Raw genomic sequence first — 23,834 nt, 5'->3', positions numbered from 1 at the left:
AAAACAATATGATGATTTCACATAAGCCCAATTCAAAACTGAATACGCTGAATCACTGACTAATTTGTATCAGGTTTCGGATACCGAGACAATAGTAGAAAACGTGCAAATCACACAGACAGAGATTGGAGCCAGATAAAGCATATAAATGCAGGAAGAGTAAGGAAACTGGGAAAAGAAAGAAGAAAGAACATAATAAAATTCAAACGGCTTCATGGCATTGATTGTAAGTCTCAAATATAAAATTCATTATCTAATTCAAGTTAACTATTCATTTACCGGTGGTGTATCCTGAACTATATCAGAATAGTAGATGAATCCTGTATGTGGCAACATTGTAACCTGAGAAAAACCAGAAAGAGTTTTTTTCTGAGAACCGAGGACCAAGATACTAGATGCTGGCATTTTTGACAACTTTGTTAGTCCACCGGCAACACCTGAAAGGAATAAAACAGAGGTATGACAGTGAATCAATTAATTAATTAGCTCACATTAAACTACTGTAAAACAATGCAGCTTTTTAACTGCTTCTTATAGTTACCCATTATCTTTGCTGCAGTGGAGGCTCCAACAATGATTGATAAATTTGGTGCTATAAATGCCATTCTGCTCTCAACATATTCATATATACGCTGCTTAAAATTATTAAGATCAATTGCCATGTCACATGCTTCTACAATATCTTCCTTCTCCTGCTCACTTAATAGCTGCCTAAAGAAAAAGACCATACATTTATTCATTAACAGAACATTGTGTGTCTTTCTACAAATTCAAAATTAAAACAGAACACAGCAGTGTGGACTTTGTTTCTTACAAGTCTGGGAACTAAATGACTGTTTATTACTGAAGTTTTCTATAAATTAAAGTAACAAATCATTTAAACAAAGATGTACTGGCAATAGCAGAATATTATTAACTACATAAAGTAGAAACATAAGCTTGAGTAACAGAGAGGGTTTTTTTTTGGGCGCACGACAGCAAGGTCTTCAGCGCCCGTTCAGTAACACAGTGAGATGGGTGTTAAGAAAAAAACTCAGAACATTTACATAAAACACGGGGAACAATCATTGAAAAATATGCGCTCACCCACACCGAAGCGTGGGATGAAGCAGGGCATCAGCAGTAAAACATGGACAACACAGGAAGAAAATGGTAGAGGGAGCTAAAACAATGTAGCAGATGGAAGTGACTGGCTGACCGCAAGGAAAAAAGGGAGGAGTCAGCCACTCTGCAATACACTAAAACCTCCAGCCTAAAAGTTTAGGCCAGAGTCCAGACACATCACAAAACTTAAAAACCCTAGACACACACATCTCATCATTAGCTAAAACACAAGGCAGATCCCCATCAACTTGTGCTTCTGCCCTTGCATCACGGTATAAAATGCAGTCTGATAAAATGTGCTGGACAGAGATGTGCACACCACAAGCATCACAAAACGGAGGATCCTCCCGCCGTAATAAATAGCTATCTGTGAGAGGACAGTGCCCGATCCGAAGACGTGTGAGGGCCACCTCTTCCCACCTGAGCAACCGGCAGGAGGAACGCCACGGCCGAGTGGTTGACTTTACCGACCGCAGTTTATTGGCCGTCACCGCCAGCCATTCGCCCTCCCACAACTCCATGCACTTCCTGTGGAGTGCAGCGATGACTGACTGCAAGGGGATAGGACACTGGACCACATCCTGCTCTCTGCAGGCCTCCTTGGCAGCCCGATCAGCGATCAGCCTGTTCATTGCCCCATATGCCGACATGACCAGGCACCCAGCAGAAGGATACCTCTTTACCCCGCCGTTGGAGCAAGTACAGTTGGTCATGTATCAGCTGGACCATCTCCTCAGTCGGGTATAGGTTCTGCAGTGATTGTAAGGCACTAAGAGAATCGGAGCAGAGAAGAAATCGATCGCCCCGAACACGATGCATCTGCTCCAGTGCCTTTAGGATCGCGTGGAGCTCTGCTGCAAAAACGGTATACTCAGCAGGGAAGCGAATCCGGGTAACATGATCAAGGAACACCACAGAACAGCCAAGGAAAGTCTCCTGTTTGGAGCCATCAGTGTAAACGACAGTGAAACCGTGATGCACATCTAAAATGTTAAAAAACAGAGATTGGAATGTAAAATCTGGTATGCCATCTTTCTTAAAATTAGTCAAATCTAAAATAAGCTTGGGTCTCCGGAGGAGCCAAGGTGGAGATCTGCTCCAACCGCGACGTAAAACACGAAGACCAGCCATAGACATCGCACCGAGGCAATCCTGTGCGCGAATCCCATAGGGCTGCGTCGCACGTTGCCAGTTATGAAACAAGCGTGCCAGAGGAGGCTGAGCAACGGTACGGTATGCAGGGGTGTATGGTGTGGACAAAGTTTTATACGCCTGGCGCACTGTAAGTAGCCGTCGCCGCATATGAAGTGGCGGTTCACCAGCCTCTGCACAGAGGCTTGGTATGGGGCTAGTTCGGAATGCCTCAGTGGCCAACCGAAGCCCTTCATGGTGCACAACGTCCAACAACTTTAAGTAAGAAGGCCTCGCAGACCCATATACCGTGCACCCGTAATCGAGCCCTGTAAAACTGGAGCAGACAAGTCCTGTCAGCTCCCCATGTACTGTGGCTAAGACATTTTAAAATACTTAAAGCCTTAAGTGACCGCTGTTTCAGGTCTTTAAGATGAGGTAACCACATGAGCTTCGACTCAAAAATGAGCCCCAGAAATCTCACCGTGTCTTTAAAAGTAAGAATAGTGTCCCTCATCCTCCACTCAGGAAAGGTTAAAATCGAACGAGAACGGTTAAAAAGAACACACACAGACTTCTCGGTGGAAAACTTAAAACCACTCTTCTGCACCCAGTCATCCAAATGCCTAATCGTAAATTACAACTGACGAGTTGTCGTTGCAAGGCTTGAAAAAGAGCAAAACAAAGAGAAATCATCCACAAACAAAGAACACTGGACAGGACTTTTCACGATGGACGTAATGCTCTTAATAGTGATGGCAAAGAGAGTCACACCTAAAACGCTACCCTGAGGGACACCGTTCTCCTGCACAAAGCGATCAGACAGGACATCACCAATTCGGTATCTAAAATATCGTGGCAAGAGGAAAGACTGAATAAAAAGAGGACGACAACCACGAAAACCCCATTCGTGAAGCTGCTCCAGGATGAGGCACCTCCAAGTGGTATCGTAGGCCTTCTCGATGTCGAAAAATACACCTAGAAGGTGATGACAGCGTAGGAAAGCTTGTTGTATTGCCGCCTCCAGGAGGGCAAGGTTATCGAAGGTGGAACGAAACCTCCTGAACCCACACTGAAAGCGACTAAGGAGCTGCCGGGATTCTAACATCCAGACAAGGCGGCGGTTGACCGTCCGCTCCAAGGTCTTCCCTATGCAACTAGTGAGGGCAACACTACGGTAGCTACTTGGGCTCATGCGGTCTTTCCCAGGTTTTAAAAAAGGGATTAAAACTGCCTCACGCCACGCATCAGGAAAGCGACCCGACACCCAAATGGTATTAAAAAGTGCGAGGAGGATTTCTCTGTTGCGCATTGTGAGGTGCCATAGCATACTGTAATGGATCCTGTCATGACCAGGGGATGTGTCACGAGCTCCAGACAATGCAGAATCCAGCTCCCATATAGAAAATGGGCAGTTGTAAATTTCATGAGAAGTGGACTGGAAGTCCAGACTACACCTCTCAGCTGCGGCTCTATGGCGCTGGAAACCTGGATCCTGACTGGTTGTTGCAGTAACTGTGGCAAAATACGCTGCCATAGTCTGGGCAATGTCTCCTCTCTGTGTGGAGAGTGCCATTATTCATTACAGCAGCTATGGGGCACCTCGCTACTCTCCCAGAAATTCTCCTGATGGTCTCCCACACAATGGAACTGTTGGTGGAATGATTAATGGTGTCCAGGAACTGTTGCCATGACCTCTTCTTGCTCTCACGAATAATGCGGCGACATCTTGCCCTCGCCACCCGAAAGGCTGCAAGATTCTCAGCAGTCGGCCGACACTTGAACTGACGCAGAGCTGCACGCCTGGTCCTGATTGCAGAGCGGCATTCGGCACTCCACCAAGGCACAGGGGGGCCTCTTCCGGTGGCCTGTGGACTGGATGCTGCAGCGGCGTGGAGGACCATTTTGGTAATATGATCCATCCACACCTCAACATTCGCACAGTGTTCGAATTGGGCCAACTGGCTATAAAGTGTCCAGTCAGCTCCACTGAGCACCCATCGTGGTGGTCTCCTTTCCGGGCCCAGGCCATCTGGCAGGTGAATCCAGATTGGGAAATGATCACTGCCGTGCAAGTCAGCGACCACTTCCCAGTGAGCACTGGGGGCAAGAGCTGGAGAGCAAAGCGAGAGATCAATGGCAGAGAACGACCCAGTCGCTGTGCAGAAATGAGAACTCTGTCCTCCATTGAGCAAGTAGGCACAGGATGACAGGAGAAGCCTCTCAATTGCTCTACTCCTGGGGCAGGTAATTGTAGAGCCCCAAAGCACATTGTGGGCATTAAAATCACCACAAATAATGAATGGCTGGGGGAGCTGTGTAAGAAGGTTGGTGAGGGCCGCTTCATCAAGTGCATCATGTGGGGGCAAGTAAAGCGAGCATACAGTCAATGGATGACGCACGTGCACGGACACAGCAATGGCCTGTAAAGTCGTCTTAAGTGAGAGAGGCGAGGAGGGGTAGTCTGTCCTGACGAAAATACCTACGCCTCCTCTAGCTCTCTCTCCACACAGGTCATCCTTTTTGTGGAGTGTATAGCCTCGTATCTCAGGGGAGTATGATGGATGGAAATAAGTCTCCTGGAGACAGAGACACAGTGGTCTACCCTGAGATAGTAGACGAAGTTCCTCCACATGCGTCCTGAACCCTTGCAAGTTCCACTGAAGTATGGGAGCCATTTATGATGGGGGTAGCACCTTCATCCTGTCTCTCCGACTGGGCGGGGAGACTGCAGCAGGTGGAGGGGCAGGTGTGGGGCGAGAAGATTTCCCCACACATACATCGGATTCCATCAACTCTGAGGAAGAGTCAGATGAAGCCTCACGGAAAACAACATCTGCATGGTCAGACGGTTTACCATGGGATTTGACCCGCTGTTGCTGCTGTACGGGAGCTTTCTGCGGTTTGGTGGGCTTTGAGGGAGCTGATGTGGGGAGTGGTAATGGCTGTACTGGGCTTCGGAACATCCTCAGCTGTTGGAGGCGCCAGGGGCTGGCCCAAGTTCGACACTGTACCTTTGTCTGCCGTTCAAATAGGGGCTACTGGCTCTGAAACACTGGCTGCGTTGCAAGTGCACTGACAGCTGCATATATTAGTGCCAACACTCACCACCTCTGTCTGCATTGAGGCATCGACTTTTGGAGTAGGCTTCTGAACCAGGGATGCAAAAGATGTAGCAAATGTGGGAGGTTGCATCGACATAGATCTTCTTGGCCTCACCATAGGGGATACACTTGGTTGTTTTTATTTCCTGGACTTTGTGTTTCTCTAAAAATATTCGGCAGTCCCTACTCCAAACAGGGTGGTTCCCAGAGCAATTGGCTGGAGAGGAGCAACCGACTCCTTCATGAGCAGCTTTACCACAGTTGCCACAAGTCGCTTCGCCTTTGCATCCTAAGGTGGTATGCCCAAAACACTGGCATTTGAAACAGCACGTTGGGGTCGGGAAATAAGGCCTCACACTAAGGCGAAGGAAGCCAGCTTTAACATGTTCAGGAAGTTTCGTGCTACTGAAGGTTAGAATAAAGGAGTCAGATTTGACAAGATTGCCATCAACCCTCCTCATGATATGTTGAACATCAACGATACCTTCCGGAGCCCACTCACGTTGCAGTTCTTCCTTGGGAATGTCAACTAGATCCCGGCACGTCACAACACCTTTGCTGTAGTTCAAGGTGCTGTGCAGTTCAGTGTCTATGGCATACTCTCCAAGGCATTTAGCAGACTGAAGGTTAGTTGCTAGCTGGGAAGTGGAAGTTTCCACTAGCAAGGTCCCATTACGTAACCGCTTCACCGATTTTAAGGAGCCACAGATTCCCTCCAAACCCTTTTGTATATAGAAGGGCGAAACCTTCTCGAAACTACCCTCCTTCCGTTTCACAATGAGAAGCACACTCTGATTACCAGAATGCATTCTGTTACTTAAGACTCGACTTGTTAAAGAAGTGCCGGAGTCAGGAGGACTGAATGCACGAGCCCTCTTAAGAAACTGAGTGTTAGAACCTTCCAGCGGCCCATCCTTTCCGCTGGGAGGAAGAAGAGGATTTCGAAGGATCCATCTCGGTCCCACGAGCAGCTAGGGAACTAGAAGTCCACCTAGACAGAGCCCCGCATGCCTAGGTAAGTCTTATACAACTGGGGTGCGGCAGGTGCCCCAGAGGTTGCCCGCTTGCGACTGTTCCACCCCAACAGCCATGCATCTTATAGGCGCGCAGCACACCGTAAGATTGAGGGGTTTTTATAGAGGTTTACCTTCCTCGCAATCCAGGCGGTCAAGCCAAGATTACCATTCCACGCAGCACACAACATTCCACCGCTGCACCACACGGTGGTCGCTGAAGCATGTCCGGGGGTTACGGTGACAGCAGACTGGCGGCACTGACCAGTCCCCAGCTCAGGACCCCGGGGTTGCCAAGCCCGTACTCGGCAAATGAACGCTGAGCCCCTGGGTGCCATAAGCTTTAATGTACATGTATGATGCACAAGTATATTGTGTCAGTGTGGCCAGCAAAGTAGTTTCTATATATTTCTAAACTATTTCTAAGGTGTGTGTTTTGTTCAAGTGGATATGCTGGAATATTATGACACCACAAAATTCTTTGTTTCGATCATTTCATCGTCAATGGAAATTCATCCAAAGTTGGTGAAAGCACATAAAATGTCTGCCCCTTCAATTTTAACAGTTAAGACTGGGCAGCCGTGTTCAAAAATAGTAATATTTCTCCTGAAACAAAGAACATCAAAAAACTGCAACCTTAGATGAAAGGACTGAGAACGTTCACATTATGGTGTCGGACACCTTGTGATTGAAGTTAAATGAAACTGCTGATACGAGAGGCACACTTAGAAGAAAGAGTATGGAATAGTTTTACTTCAGGACTTAACTATGAGAAAGCTTTGTGCAAGACACGTGTCTCATTTGTTGAATGCTGACAAAAAGCAAAGGTGAAAACAAATCTCTTACCAATGTTTAGATTTGTTAAATGGAATTCAACTGATTATGTGCATCAAATGGTTACTGCGGATGAGATGTGGGTAAACCGCTGTATGTTCAGGCAACTTCCCAAACTGTGTTCCACTGAACGCTGACTTTCCACAGCAAGTGAATAAGTCTCTGTGAAAATCTATCAACACGGCCATTTTTTCCCTGACATTTTGACAATACTAAGTATTTTCGTAAATTTTATTATGATTTCTGTGTCCATGATTATGATTCAAAAATAAGGTGATCATCGAATAATACAAGTTTTGCTCTTTTTTTATTTATCATCCTGCAAAAGGTAAATAATAAATGGTGAATACTAAACGAGTGTCAGGGCCAACTGGACGAAATGCAAGTAGAAGCTTGGACTGTAAAAACTAATAATTGGAATATTCAACTCATTCGCCTGATTTGGTATCCTTTTCTCATTTACAAGGAAGTATGTAGCTGGAAAACTGTTGCACAATAATCCACTGGATGAACAGAAACTGGTTAGACATAGCATGAGGTAGTAATTCCCACAGAATGTCAAACATGGGAATTCCAAGAATGTGGCTACACTCTTGAACCATAAGAGGTATCTGAAGAATATCAGGGAGAGGTCATCTATGAACATATCATAAACAACCATTATCTCTTACTCACAAACCCGTTGAATAGGCAATTCAGTTGTAAAGAGCAATGGGATATAAATGCTAACCATCTTCAGTTTTTATTATGAAAGTCTCCTCTTAAACACAGGCTGGTGGTAGGTGCTGCATTAATAATGAAACACCATTGTACCTGAAGATAATGGATGGAAGAACGTTTGAGCTGATCATAAGGTCTTGAGGAAAATCAATTTTAGAGCGGAGTGGTTGTATGATAGCTATTTGGTGTTCTGCAAAGGCATTTGATACCTTGTATTAAAAGCAGACACACAAAACATGTATACTGAAAACCCCTAGGTATAATGAGAATGTAGCACATTGCAGTGGCTTGTCTAGCGAAAAGACACTCCAACCATTTCTTTTTTCACTGGATTTTGTTGTACTTTCAATGCAGCCAGCATATGCAACCATCTTCGTAAGTATGCATTCTTACATTCCTAAATCTGAGGTCTGATCCAGCTGAAGACAGAAATCAGCTGAAAAGCTGCTTATGGCTGTAAGTAAAGGTTTTTGCAAACATATCAGTGAATATGGTAGTAACTAATTCTTACTGCCTTAAACACAATCCCCCATTTTTTATGTTGTTCTTTGTTTCACTGGCTTGCTGTAATTTTTCATTAATAGTCTCACATGAACCTTCCCCCCTTTTTTTTTTTTTTTTTTTTTTTAAATAAAAAGAAACCTAGCTGGTTTTCTGGTAACCATAACTTTTGCTGTTTTCTTTGTTTATAAATTATGTTAGTAAATATATAGCTGTGATATTAGCAACATAAATAAATGAATAGATTTTTTAAAAATAAAAAGAGAACATCAAAAAAGCATTTATTGAGAAATCTCTGTATACCAAAATCAGTTATTAAAACTCAAATAAATTAATTATGGATACTAAGTGTGTGAGTGTGCGCGTGCGACACACACACACACACACACACACACACACACACACACAAGCTTTTATCTTACCCCTGAGTGGTTGACGCAGTAACTGATACGACCATTATAGTTGCCTGTGTCAGAATCTGTTGAAGAGCTTCATTATTCTTTGCTCTATCCAAGTCATTTCCTAGTTCTTTTACTGTCATACAGTATTCAAGAGGGCCAACAACAAGTGACTCCAATTCAGGAAATCTCTTTGAATATTTATCTCTAACAAAACGATGGATGATACCTGTAAAATTATAAATTTTTGTATCAAAGATTAAACATAAGAAAATTACGCAATCACACATAGTATTTTAATTTGGGAGATACATGAGGAAATATTTTATCTTCTCTAACGTATCTCAACATGAAAAGAAGGATAGAGTGCTATTCATTAAATATAGGAGGCATAAGTCGCAGACACTCACAATGAAAAGATTGCTAAACATTTAAGCTTTTGGCCAAAAGGCCTTCTTCCGAAACAGAAGACACACACACACACACACACACACACACACACACACACACACACACACACAAAGCACAGCCCACAGTTGCACAGTGGCAGAGGGGTGGGAGTTTTACTTGCGTTAATGTGTTCTGTTCTATATTTTGGAAGAAGGCCTTTTGGCTGAAAGCTGCAATGTTTTGCAGTCTTTTCATTGTGCCTGTCTGTGACTCAACACCTCCCTTTACATGGCGAGTAGCGATCTATCCTTTTCACAATATCATTGTCATTTCATCCTGGACTTTCCATTGTTCACCATAAATAAAGATGGACAAAACAATTATGAGGTTGTGTTTACAGCAACAACAGTGTATATAGCATAAATTTGGTGCTGAAATTACAATAAAATTATGAGACAAATTTGTTGGCCAGTACTTACTTTTAGGTGAAATATTAGTACTAGAGTGGCCGGCACGAAAGTAGAGTCTCAAGGTCACGGCTGCTGCCTGCCGCCAGCAGGGGCTGCAAGCTGTGATTCGCCCGCCTCTCGACTTTGTTGCCATGTAGGTACCATTAGCGGCATGGTAGGTCAGAGAAGCTGAAAGCTCAGTGTTACCATGCTATATCGAGTGTTCACATCTGGTCTCAGTGTCTTACAGTCTTTAGAAAGGTGCTTTGACATGTGTTCGGTGGTGAACAACAATGCAGGAGCAACGGCCTACTTGTAGTAGTGCTCTGGTCTGTGTACATAAAGGGCGGAAAGGCATTCGTAAATAACCGAAAACTATCATATCGAATGTACTCAAGTTTTTTACTGAACTAGCCGACAATGAAGAAGTGAGGAATAACTTAAATTTTGCACAAATTCATAAACTTAGTGCTAAAGCTTGTGGTGTCTCCAAGTCAACTGTAGGCCATATTAGCAAATCTGTGTCACTGGCAGAATCTCCATACACAAATGAGTATTTCGATTCTCCAAGAAAGGGATACGAATGTGAATGGAAATCAACTGACTTAACGATTTTAACAAAGAGCTCGTGTGTAGAACTGTACTTGGATATTACGACAGAGGACAGTATCCAATGGCTAAAAATATACAGGCTGACATCTGTGAAAAAATTAATTACCTGGGCTCAGAGACCTCCGTTCTTCGTCTTCTCCACTTCCTTGGTTTCTGATTCAAGAAGTGTAATGATGGATGGAAATTCTTAATGGAACACAGAGACACAGCAGCAGCAAGGGCGAAGTTTTCACGTACAATGCACTTCTTGGGTGCTTAAGACACCAGGCCTGTAGCGTACTTGGATGAAACTTGTGTTTCACAGAACCACACCAATAAGTATGTATGGCATGACCCAAGGGAAATGGCGGTTTGAAAGTGTCTACTGGTAGAGATGGTCGATTAATCATCGCCCAAGCTGGTTCATTAACCGTAAGCTTCATACCAGAGGCCAAACTTGTTTTTCATGGTGGGAAAAATTCTTGCCAATCAGATTACCATTCAGAAATGAATGGAGAAGTTTTTAAGAATTTGTTTATTTGACCGTTATCTGTGCTGGAAGAAGGGTCAATTATCATGATGGATAACGCCAGCTACCAGTCCATTCAGATAGAAAAGCTGCCACATTCAAATTGGCACAAGGCAGATATTATGAAGTGGCTAAAGAGAAAGAATGTTTCATTTTCAATCAATGAAATGAAGGCTGAACTCGTGTCTAAGGAAGAAATCGTAGGTGGCAAAAAGACTCACGAATTAGATCAATTGGCAAACAAAATGGGACACCAAGTGGTACATCTACCACCGTATGGCTGCCAGTAGAATCCCACTTAATTGATATGGGCCCAAGTAAAGCGGAAAATGCGAAAAGAAATACTACTTCCAAACTAGCTGATGTCGAGAAGCTAACACAAAAAGCTCTTGACAATGTTACTCAGCAGGACTGCGAGAGGCGTGTAAAACACGCAGAAGCATTGCAAGAAACTGATTTCTTGAACCAGGGTTTAAGAGACACCATAGTGGAATCTGTGATGATTCACCTGGTTGAAACAAGTGACAGTGAATCTGAAGACACGGAGCCGAAGAACCTTCAGTTTAGGTAAGTGCCATCTATGTAAAAAGCTGATTTGTTTTAAATGTTTGTCAATTCATTTCAGTTATAGAGGACATACTGCGAATGTTTTTCCCTTACAATAGGCATCTGATAAGTTTATCGCACGTTGTGGTGATTAGTTTACTCGACAGTAACTGTCAATTAAAATAAGATTGTTAATTCTGCATTAAATAAGAACAGTTTTTCCTAAAAACCTGTATCGAATGTCTTTACATTCGGATATAATCTTACTGCATTCGGTTTACTTGTACATTCGAAGTTTATCTCCTTTTTTCATAGAAGGATTTACTGGTTATTGCGTAGTAAGGGTAATGCAGATCATAAAATGACGAAACATTGTGGTGCTTCTGTATCGACTGTATATATAAATAGCGCAGTAACATCAGAGCAGTCCCAGCACCTATTCTGATTCTACAAGAAGTGCATAGAAATCTATGACATTTGATGATTTTTTACAAAAAGCTAGAACGTAGAATTGTATTACTTCAGTATGACAGAGGATAGTGTCCAATGGCTAGAGAAGTACAAGGTAATGTCCATGATAAAACTGATTATTCTCGCCAGTCACTTCAATGCACTGTCTTCTCCGCCTACTTGGTCTTTAATTCAGAAACTGAAATGGACAATATTTGTACTACAAGACAGGGTCATTGCAGTAGTAAGAACAAGGTTTTTGTGTACCAAACATGTATTGCGTGCTGAGAATAATGGGCTTACAGCAAATTTAGAAAAACTTGGATTTCACAAAACCTTTCAGACAAATATTTTGCTCAACTTCAGTGAAAATATTGGCTTCAAAATAAATACATTTGCTTTTGCACAGGGTGTATTGGCATTTTGAGTGTTGGATGCAATGACGAAGGATATGTATTAGCAGCCAGTAAAATATTTTCGGGAGGTAGGGAATATTCTAGGTCATATTAGAGTCAGCAGCCCGAACAAAACTCTTGGTGATGGCGTACGACGACTTGCGCACTGCTGCGCATGGGATATCGTGGAAGTAACTTGCTTCTGTACGAGATACGATACAATAATGATGTCTGAAATGTTACCGAAAATAATTTTGTAGTTTTCTTAACAACATTCTTGTGGGAAGTTTCTTCGCAGTCCTACAGAACGAAAATTCACCAGCGACTATAATTTTTGCTAGGCAGTCGGCACAGTTTCACACCTCTTATAATATTTTATTTTTTATCTCAGAATACTTTTATGTTTCCGAAATAAAAGACTCAGCATATGCATCTGTAAACTTTGAGGATTTTCATATATTTTTTTCAGTCCAATTACATTGGTGATTCTATTACTACCACAGGTGGAAATAAAAAATTATTTTCCTCTAAAATTTCTTGCAACGTTAGTTTTCATTTTTTCCCCCTAGCAGCTAGTGAGAATTTTCTTTTGGAAAGTACTCCATCATATCCTACCCTAAAACAGAGTTACCCAATTTTTTTTTTTTTAATTTTTATGAACATTTGAAATTATCACAATAAAAAAATAATGGCAGTGCTGTAAGATGGCGAGATGGTCTTGAAGCCCTATTTTCATGCCAGCCACTATAGCAAATGGGCATGTATAAAAATATATGATACTATATTAGCTTTCTGAACTATCAGTTGCTTCCTAAGTGAGGAGAGAGAGATTAGTTGATGGGAAGGTTAAAAAGAAAGAACAGCTCACTTAGACCTCATGGTGAAAAAAGGGACCCATCTGTTGCGACGACAGGAAAGGGGGGGGGGAGGGGGAGGCAAAAATGTACCTTTACGTCCTCAAATGATCACAACAATTGGGTCCCCTCTCATTCTGGACTCTCACTGATCTGCCCTTCCTTTTTAACCTTCCCCAAATTATCCCTTCATCTCCTTGAGGAAGGAACTAATAACTTTGAAAGCTAGGATAGTGTCATGTATTTTTATATTTGCCTACTGGCAGCACCGTATTTAATCTCCAGAAAGGAAATACTGATCAGTACTTCTGTCGCATAATTCTATAGTTTTCATGAGAGAATTTAGAGTAACAAAGGCAATACACTCTTCACTGTAATACAGTCCCAAACTGTTTCCCAAATCAATAGTAGCAGACGTATCAAGCTGCCGAAATTGTTTATATTTATGGTAGCGATGGTTTGTGCTATGGCTTATTTCAAAGTGGTTACATGAAAGCCTGATGCTTCAAACAGATCCTTTCATCTGTGCAAAGAGGCCAAGTTTACATGGGCTCTTAATTTATTGGTATGTGGAATGTTCCAAGACCTCAACACCACCAAGGTAGTAATATGAGTCACTGACAAGCATTGTGACATGTCCCCCCATCATACAAAGTGATCAAGAGGAAGTTCTGATATAATGTAAATAATTTAGGAGTGATGAACCCCACTGATTGAATAGAAAGCAGGAAGTACTCAGAATAGTTAGGCATCATAAAAAAATGAGTTGTTAGATGGTAGTGATGCTCAATTTCATACAGTCACATGGGAGTGATTCTGTGCCATAAAATACCTACAAGTGAAACTGTCAACACACATGGCACTAACTGTGACTGGCTGCATATAGCAAATGTGTACACTTTCTGAAAAATGAATCACCGATCACTTCGCAAACAGGACGAGCATAAGTGTGGGAGCATACACACACTATAGCCCAACAGAGAATTTATTCTGAAAGTTAGCAAGTTTTCTCTCTCTTCTGTGTGTGCCTGTTAAACTCAATGCTTCAGGTATTTGGTGCTTATTTATAAACTTGACAGTTTCACATGTACATATTTTATGGCACAGAATCATTATCATGTGACTATGTGAAAATACGAGCATCACTACCATCTGACTACTCATATTTTGTTTTATGACACCTTTACTTACAACTGCTGTATAGTATGAGGTACTGTTCTTAATAATAAATGGGGAGGCAGAGAAAACTACTAAGCCTGAAGAGTTTAAAAGACTCTAGTATGTCAATGATGAGTGATGTGTATTAAAATAGGATGTAGTATTTATAAAAAATGTAATTATGTGGGAAAGTTGTAAATACAGAGAACCATAGAGAGCTTGCAGATTTGAAGGTACTCCCAATGCAAGAAGCTGAATATCAATTTGAATTCAGTTTCCTGTCAGCAGTAGTACGTTTCATCCAAAAAAAACTACTCCCATTAGTCATCACGCAAGGCACGACTGGGAGGGGGGCAGGTGAGGGGGTGTTGTAGAGGGCAGCATGAATTACGCACAAGATCTTTCCATGTTTGTGTATGTTAGATCTGGAAATCAATGTATTAAAATGTTGAGAGAGCTTACATAGTTATTTATGATTCTATAGGTATAATTCATGGCAGAATGAAAGATAAAGGTTATGGATGCTAGTTAGGACTTACGAAGAGTTAACTCAGTGTGTGCTTCTTTAATATTCTCATACAAATAGTCACTTTGCAAGACACAACCAATGAATCTTATTATTATTGATAATACAGGGTGTATACGCAGGCAAGGAAAAACAATTCCTGGATTTCATAGTTAAAAACATTCTTTTTCCATGTTAAGTGACAGTATATTTTCCCTTATCAAACCTTTGAATGGTTATGGTTTTATACACGGGCGTAGAATTTCCCGGCACTTTAGAAAACGAAACTCAGAGAAAAAGACACATTTTGGAAATATCTTTGATGTGCAGCAACATGTACGCTGCATATTTTTGTATTAACAAAGTATACATTGGAATTCCACCAAACACCGCATGTTACTTTCCGAATCACTGAAATCGAGATTGCGACGCGCTTTTGTAAGCCAGTCATAGCTCATGTCACATGATCCCGCCAGCTGATGACAGTGGATATTCAGAGCATAGGACACGTGATGTAGTCAGCCAACAGCAACATCACTGTTAAGTAGCATGAACACACGAACAGGGAAAGTTAATAGTTTAAATTAACATACATAGCGTTGCTACAAGAAAAGTAAAGCTCTCTAAGATTAATAATGCATATAATGTTGATCTTTTTTGTGCTTGATACACTTTTAAGATATATCACACAAATGTGCCAGGAAAATTTTTAATAATGACAAAGGTCTGATCTTCAGGGTTCGAAATTCTTCTAAATGGTTCATCATCAAAGAGTTGATTTTTAATTGAGAGTAAAATGCTCTGCAATTTAAGAAATTCATGGTACATTCTTGCACATAGTTCAACTTATGTAAAAGGATATTTACTTTGAAAGTAACACTTTTCAAACCACCATTCGCAATATTTTCCCGCAACCTGTTAGAAATTGGTTCATTTCAGCAGTTCCCAGAGAGCACAGATAACAGGCGATGCCATGCTTGCGCAGCTACCATGACATAGGATGCCCATATGTACGTATGTGTAAAACATTGAAAGATCATACGTTCTGTCATAAAAGAAACAAGACACCAAAGGATACTCCAAGAACATTGGAATTTCGTGAACCATACTAAAATGTGCACATTTAAAGTGCATACTTAAAGTGCACATTCGTATGTCCACATTCCCAATGAAGTAGACCTCGACTTGATAAGCTTTTCAGTGTGGTTTTCGGGATGTAAATTTTCTTGGAGCACCAGTACTGCATTATATCATGTTTGGTTCTTTATTATGGCATAATGCCATACGTGTTAAAAGATGCACTTGAAATGCAGCAAAGAGTTGAAACTAGCCAGTACTGTGGAATTAAACATTTAGTTTCAAATACATTGACTGCCTCTGCAGAAAAAGTTAAAGAGTCATATTTCTTTAGCAAAAAGACAAAAATAACTTCATTGTTCTGCAAGGCGATTAATGCTTGACTGTCAGGAAGGTGGAAATAAAATAAAACTTGAAACTAATGACATATTTTAGCCTTCCCTAACTATGTGAGTGTATTTTAATTCACTTGACAGCTCCCGGCCACAGATATCCGTTTTGTTTTCATTTGACATGAGAGTAAACGAATTGTAAACAGCAAAAATCACTAAACGTAAACATGGGTTACATGGAGACTACCCATTATAACTCAGACTGCTCGGCGGATCAGCCCCAGATCTACGATATTTGTGAACAGGGTTAAAAAAAAAAAAAAAAAAAAATAATAATAATATCGAATTTTCAAAAATATGTTCATCTTGTAGTGCACATATTTCTGAAAAGTCTGAAACATAAAACATGTGTGTTTGAGGAAATGTAAGACATGTTATTTGGTCTCACGTGTGCCAAAGTGCAGTGCCACGCCTCTTCATAAAGCATTCTTCTATCGCACGTCATTGTATTTCACTCTGTGGAATTGAAATGTGTATATTTTGTAATGGATGCCATCAAACTATATTCAGGACAGTGGAAACTGAAATGTCCTGTGGTGCCTCTCCTGCTCCCAATTGGCCGGTTTGGCAGCCTGACCCTCCTAAAAAAATCTCGCAATTAATAGCAGATGGGATTATTTGTAATCGGGAGAACAATAACTCTTCAGAAAATTTGCACTCTTTATTGCCTATCAGCTAATAACTTGCTGTTTTGTGTGACTTAAAATTAAATATAGGATACATAAAACCAATAAAGACAAGAGACAAGCAAGAAAGTACACATTTCTTCAATACTTAGCTCCTAGCATTTTTGCTCTCTAATCTTGCTACAGCTTTACATAGCACGCTTTCCTTTCTGCGAAAGAATCTATTACCTCATCAAAGTTCGTCAAACATTTTGCTACATGAAAAATCGAAATGTCGTTATCTAATACAGAAAAAGCTGTTAACAAAAATAATACCCAAGACTGGTCTGGTTTCTCAATCTGATTAAGTCTATTTAGTCACTGTCTGCTAGATAAAACAAAATATGCATTTCTAATATTGCAGCAATTTTGTAACACACACCAAATAAACGAGACTGTTTTGGCTCAAATGGCCATTTTTATAACATGACAGAATATAATTCACAAAGTACCAATATCAAATGCCTATTAGGCCTACTACAAGCAAGAAGCTTAATGTTAGGAAATAGTTTCACATTTCATTCATACGCACCAGTTTCTCAAGCATGAGCCTGAAAAGCAGTATTACAAAATTTTTATATAAATTTGGAATCGTTGTATTCTTCCATAATTTGTGTGATGTCCCCGTTTATTCTCCTTCCTAGTTCTAACAAACAATCCTGTCATCACCAATTCTGTAGCTATTCCTGCCATTGTCAAAATTGAAATGATAATCAAATCAAGACCGTAAGCTTCCAACAGGTGTTGATATACATCAACGGGGACAGTTGAAAATGTGTGCCCCGACCGGGACATGTCCAAAAGAACCGCTACCATCTTCATATAGTTCAGGCTAACCAGCCATTGACCTTCTCATGTGCGGATGCACACGCATTGCCCAAACTCTTATGGGACTCGGTAAGATTGTCTGCAACGAGTAAAGAGTGTAATGGGCAGGGGCACTGCGAATGTGGTGTGTGGACATTCAGTTGGGAATGTGGGCCTCATGGGGAGCGTGGAAGGGATAAATCCCAGCAGTCTCACTATCCTCTGTGCTCTCGGTGGCTCAGATGGATAGTGTGTCTGCCATGTAAGCAGGAGATCCCAGGTTCGAGTCCCAGTCAGGGCACACATTTTCAATTGTCCCCCGACGGCAGCTTAGGGTCTTGATTTAGTTATCATTTCATTCTAGAGAGCTGCACAGCCACCAATGGTATCTGTTCCTTTGGACATGTCTGAAAGAACATATACCATCTTCATATATTGTCAAAATTTGTTCGCCGATTAATTCACTAACTGTGCCAGAATCACAGGTTTAGTTATCCCACGATTATTTTCCAGTTAGGCGTTATTACGTGTTCGTACAACACGTTTTCCGCATTACCTCCAGAATAGATCTTTAGCGGCTGCTAGCTGGGGATTGTACAATTGGTCCTTACTAGTGTAGCAATCTGGCCAAAAATTTTCTGTCACAATTTCATTTTCCTGGATACACTGAGAAGATAATACGTAATCTTTCTCACCTGTTATTCCTGTCAGTCGTTTATTTCCATTCTGATAGTCTGAATCTGCGGATTTTGCTAGTAATTATAACAACGCTGTTCATTCGCAAACCCAATCAACCACATAATCAGACAGCAACTGGCATTCATCTGTTTGGCTTTACTCCGCTCAGCTCATATAGCCTCGTCTCCTTTTGTCTGCGGAAAGTTTCTTTCTAGTTGCGACAAAGATTCTCCTGACAGGGACATCACGTACACTATGCACGCATTCAGAAATCAACTTATGATACATTCAGAAATCAACTTAAAATGTGTTCAAAAATGTTCAAAAACAAACAGGGAAGCGTTTCAAAATCATATGAATAATCGATAGACAAACGTGTGCTGGATGCTAGGCACTATGTGAAACAAGTTTTTTTTTTTTCCTCAGTATGGTGCTCCCTTTCCCAGTAGCATCAAGCTGCTTGCCGCAACTGCTTGGACAACCAACAGCCACATTCCTGTAGCCAGAAGCGGGAGAATCTACTACTCAAACGCGACTCAACTGGGCATGCGCGCGAGCCCGCTCGTAACTGCTAAAACGAATCTAATGTAAACAGTTGTGACTTCGTGCTCACCAGAGGCAATTTGTTGTTATGGAGCATTGCATAGTCTTCCTAAAGCCTTTGACACATTTTGTTGTTGGTAGGCACTTGCATGAGCACTTTGTGTCATTGTATATGGCGCATTTCCTTTGCAATTTAAGTTATTTTCATTTTTTCTCTCATTTATGTTTTATTGTTTAAGTATTATTCCGCAGAAGCGGGATACAGTAATATATTTAGTTAGAGTATCAGTTCTTACTAGTCAAATTACAGGAATTTAACTGAAAATTAAAACAATGAAATATTCCCGGAATTCTAAAAAATTCCTGGGTTTTTCCCCGATCTCCCAGTTGTCCTGGGTCATATGCACCCTGTAATACTAACGGAAGCACAAAAATCGCTTTGCCACACAAGACACACTAGTTACATGCACAAGCACATAAAAATGCTTCGAGACAGCCACACCTTTTTAGATGGCAAACAATCGGGTTGGCAGTACAACTCATCATAGCATTTAATATGTATCCTTAAATTAAAAACGATTAACTGTTACAGGAATCTGCAGTATCATTATGAAACTGTCGCAAATGAATCAGATTTAATCCACACTTCAATTAACATTTACATGAAATAAATGGCCTGAGCAATGAAACATTACTGTGTGTTGAAAAGCACATTCACAAGGTCAACACAACGTAATACGAGCCTCTTCACAAATAGGCTTTGAATATTCCCCAAGGAATACCATCCCAAATAGCTTCTATTAGTCAAAGTTCTGATCACCATATAGCGGAGATGCCGAGTCGCAGATAGGCACAACAAAAAGACTCACAATTATAGCTTTCAGCCATTAAGGCTTTTGTCAACAATACACACACACATACGCATACGCGCACACAACCACGCAAACGCAAATCACATGACTACAGTCTCAGGCAACTGAAACCATATTTCACCCTGGATTTTCCATTGTTTGACAGTCAAAGTTCTGTTGCATGGCGATGTGTGGTACAGCATGTGAGGGGAACGTTTTAAAGATGTGTAGCAGTAACCGATATTTAGTAATCATGGAGCGGTACAATGTCACTGTTGTCAAGCATATATTTCAGACCACATCTACAGTTTCATTTCTTTATTACATGAAACAAAAATGTATGTATGGAATTTTGAAGGGACTTTTTCAATTTTGAGAAAATGTTTAACAAAGATGTGCAGTCAGCACCCATCCCGTAAACACTGGTGTCCTCTGAGCTGCAATCTTAAGGAGTCATTTTTTAGCATAAAAAATTGTCTTCTCAATGCAGCTTGGATGCTTGAGAGCGCAAAGAATACTGCAACTTCAGTTTCATCTGTACAAACTTCAGACTGTGCAATAACTGAATTCTAATGATCTTGAACTGAATGCAAATTAGTGAAAATGTTTTGCTGAAGTCAGAGAGGAAGCAAACTTAATTCAAAATTTGCAGATGTTTAAAAAGCCAATTTTCAATCAAGTGTTACGTATATCACCAAGAGGTGAAACAGTGGAGGTAACAGAAAATCGAACAAGCAAAATACAAGGCTTAGCAGAAATCCTCAGATAATACACAAGATACAGAATTTTATTGGAAACAAAAAAATGAAACAAATGAAGCAGGAAAAAGGGAGCACAGATGTCTAAAAAATGAGATTGGCAGAAAGTGCAAAATGGCTACGCAGGTATTGCTGTAGGACAAATACAAGGCAGTAAAAGCAAGTATGACTAAGGGAAAGATAGACTCTGTACATAGCAAAATTAAAGAGACCTTCAGAGAAAAAAGAAGTGCTTTCATGAATACAAAGAGTTCTCATGGCAAGCCAGTACTAAGCAGAGAAAGGAAAGAATATACAGAACAGCTAGACAAGTAAAATTAACTTGAAGACAAGGAAAGAGGCAGTAGATGAAGATGGGATGAGATTGTGAGAAGAATTTGAAAGAGCACTAAAAATACTAAACCATAAAAAAATAAAATTAAAGACAAATCATCTAACTGGATGAGATTCCCTAAGAATTATTGAGATCCTTGCGTGAGCCACCCACGAAAAAATTATTCCACCTTCTGTGTAACTAATTTAGGAGTAAAGGTAACAACTCACTGAATAGCAGAGGCATTGAGAGAGAAAGTCAGCTCTGTTCATGGCCAGTTTGGTGGTGGTCACTCATAAGGTGAACTACTGGACTACGATCTGTAAATACAGTGTCACTAAATATTTAAATTCATGCTAACTCTATACTTTCCTCTCAATAAGACTGGATATACACGCCTATGAAGCTACGTTACACCAGTAATGCACTGTACCAAGACTGCAGTTCTGCAACTGCATCTTGATTGGGATGACGTGTTGTGATGGGAGCGAAAGGAAATGGGGAATAGGAGTAAGATTGGGGAAGATGGCCAACAGTTGGGAGGGAAACAGCACATGCATGAAATAGGAATGCAGCAGCTGGACAGGACAGGAATACAATATGGCTCCAGCAGCCAGGAGTCTGCTCAGTACATAAAAATAATGGCATGAGGCGACATGGAGGAATGGACTGGAAGGTGGTGACAGAATGAGGAAAGGGTGACTGCAGGGAAGAGAGTGTGGGTGCAGGGTGAATAAAAGTGGGTCCTGGGGCAGAGTGGAGGGGGGGGGGGGGGGGGGGGGGCAGCATTTAGAGGAGACTGAGGCCAACAGAATTATGAAAAATAGGAATATGTCGCAAGGGTGGATCTCATCTATGTAGTTCAGAAAAGCTGATATTAGGGAAGGATCCAGATGGTGTGGATTATGAAGCATCCATTGAAATCAAGTACATAGTGCTCAGCTGCATTTTCTGGCATTGGGTGGTCAGTTCGGTTCCTGGCCATTTTGATGGTGGTCATTCATTTGGGTGGGCTACTGGACAAGTATTTCTAAAGATTTAGTCCCTAAATATTTAAATTTGTACCAACTACGTTTTCCTCTTACCAATTTCATTGTCAATATCAACTGCTAAATTATTAGCTTCAACAATAAGTTGGTATTCAGGATCAGCCTCCACTGGCCCAGTAATCTCCTCTGATTTTCTCATTTTAATGCTATACTCATCAATCAATGCCATTATATTTTTCAATTGCTCCGAGTCCCGAAGTTTCGCCAATTCTCGCACTGATGACACCTTGATGTCTGCAACATGAAAGTAAAGAATATAAATATACAACAGAATAATAAATCTTTTTAATACTATTAATTATTGCAAATACAGAGAAAGATTTAAATTACACACTTCAATGTTACGTCAACAAATGAGAAATATTTCAAAAGAAGTAAACGTGAGATCAAATATAACATGAGCATTCAGGAACACAATCACATCGGTTTTGATAAGCAAACCAAATTGTCACTTCTTCTATAATTTCATGCCCGCATTAATAGCTGATAACGAAAGTAATTTCTAGATGCCACCAGTGATAATAATACTCTAAACTGGATGGGGACATCAGGAAGATTCAAAGATATGATCTGAAGTTGATCCTTGGGGATCTGAATGCAAAAACACTGAGGGTGCCGCCGAACCATAACAAAGACTACCGTAGTCAAGGCGGGATTGAACAAGGTCTCTGTAGAGCTGCAGCAGAGTAGAGTGATCAGCGCCCGAGTTGGTGTTGCGCAGGCAGCAGAGGGCATTGAGGTCCTGCCAGCACCTTCCGCTTAAGCTGATGAAGGTGGGGAAGCCAAACCAATCGGGTATCAAAAAGCAGTCCTCAGATTCAATATGTCTCCACCACAGTGAATGGATCGTCATTAAGGTAAAGTTCTGGTTCTGGATGAACGGTATGACGCTGACCGAAGCGCATGACACAGGACTTTGAGGATGAGAACTGGAAACGGTGGGCTAGAGCCCATGACTGCACCTTGTGGATGGCTCCCTGTAGGCGTCACTCAGCAACACCAGTACTGGTGGAGCAGTACGAAATGCAGAAGTTGTCTGCATACAAAGAAGGTGAGACGGACAGCACTACAGCTGCTGCTAGACCATTAATGGCCACTAAAAATAGAGACACTCAATACAGAGCCCTGCAGGACCCCATTCTCCTGGATATGGGGGGAACTATGGGAGGCACCAACTTGGACACAGAAAGTACAAATTTTGGATAAAAATCAGGAGCAGGCCTCTGAGACCCCACTCATATAATGTGACAATGATATGATGTCGCCAGGTCATGTAATATGCTTTTCGTAAATAAAAGAAGATGGCAACCACGTGTTGGCATCTCGAAAAGGCTGTTCGGATGACAGACTCGAGGGACATACGATTATCAGTGGCAGAGAGACTGGCGGAAGCCGCCCTGACATTAAGCCAGTAGGCAACTTGACTCCAGGACCCAACCCTACCACCAACATACCTTACGTTCCAGCAGCTTACAAAGAATGTTGGTGAGGCTGATGGGCCGATAGCTATCCACATCAAGCAGGTTTTTACTGAGTTTGAGCACCGGGATGATGGTGCTCTCCCACCATTGCGATGGAAAGATGCCACCGCTCCAGATCTGGTTGAAGATGACGAGATGTCGCTTGTAGTCAGATGAGAGATGTTTAATCATCTGATTGTGGATCTGCTCTGGCCCAGGAGCTGTGTCGGGGCAATGTGCTTCAACGACTTCTGGCGACTACCAAGGGACTGCCTTTCTCCGGGGGCACCCCAAAGAACTAGGGGTCGTGTTTTCTGCCGTAGAAAGGATTGTTGTAGCCACCTGCTCAACCACCACATCGATGTTACCGTGTGGGGGAGATTCAACAGTGACAACAGAGGTGAAAGTTTCCCAATCCGCCATGTTTAAAGCCCATCTGGACATGTGTCTGTGGGCCTGATGCCAGGGCTGTGACAGGAAGATGGGGAAGTGGTCACTACTACACAGGTTGTCATGTGCTCTCCAGTGAATACACGGGATAAGTCCTGGCCTGCAAATTGATAAATCAA

At 41.6% G+C, this 23,834-nt stretch overlaps 1 protein-coding gene across 1 annotated transcript in view; it reads right to left on the bottom strand.

Annotated features, from left to right (window-relative positions):
• LOC124605780 (U4/U6 small nuclear ribonucleoprotein Prp31) overlaps positions 1–23,834 on the bottom strand; it is a 74,048-nt gene that overhangs the window by 21,244 nt on the left and 28,970 nt on the right. The window contains exons 3-6 of the mRNA XM_047137669.1: positions 21,842–22,039; positions 8,830–9,034; positions 542–711; positions 280–437 (exon numbers count right to left, since the gene is read on the bottom strand). Of these exons, the coding sequence (XP_046993625.1) occupies positions 280–437; positions 542–711; positions 8,830–9,034; positions 21,842–22,039 (731 nt within the window). The remainder of the gene's footprint in view (positions 1–279; positions 438–541; positions 712–8,829; positions 9,035–21,841; positions 22,040–23,834) is intronic.

This window comes from Schistocerca americana, chromosome 1 (assembly GCF_021461395.2).
Source record: "Schistocerca americana isolate TAMUIC-IGC-003095 chromosome 1, iqSchAmer2.1, whole genome shotgun sequence".
NCBI classification, from domain to species: domain Eukaryota; kingdom Metazoa; phylum Arthropoda; class Insecta; order Orthoptera; family Acrididae; genus Schistocerca; species Schistocerca americana.
This window is presented reverse-complemented; position numbering and strand designations above follow the sequence as displayed.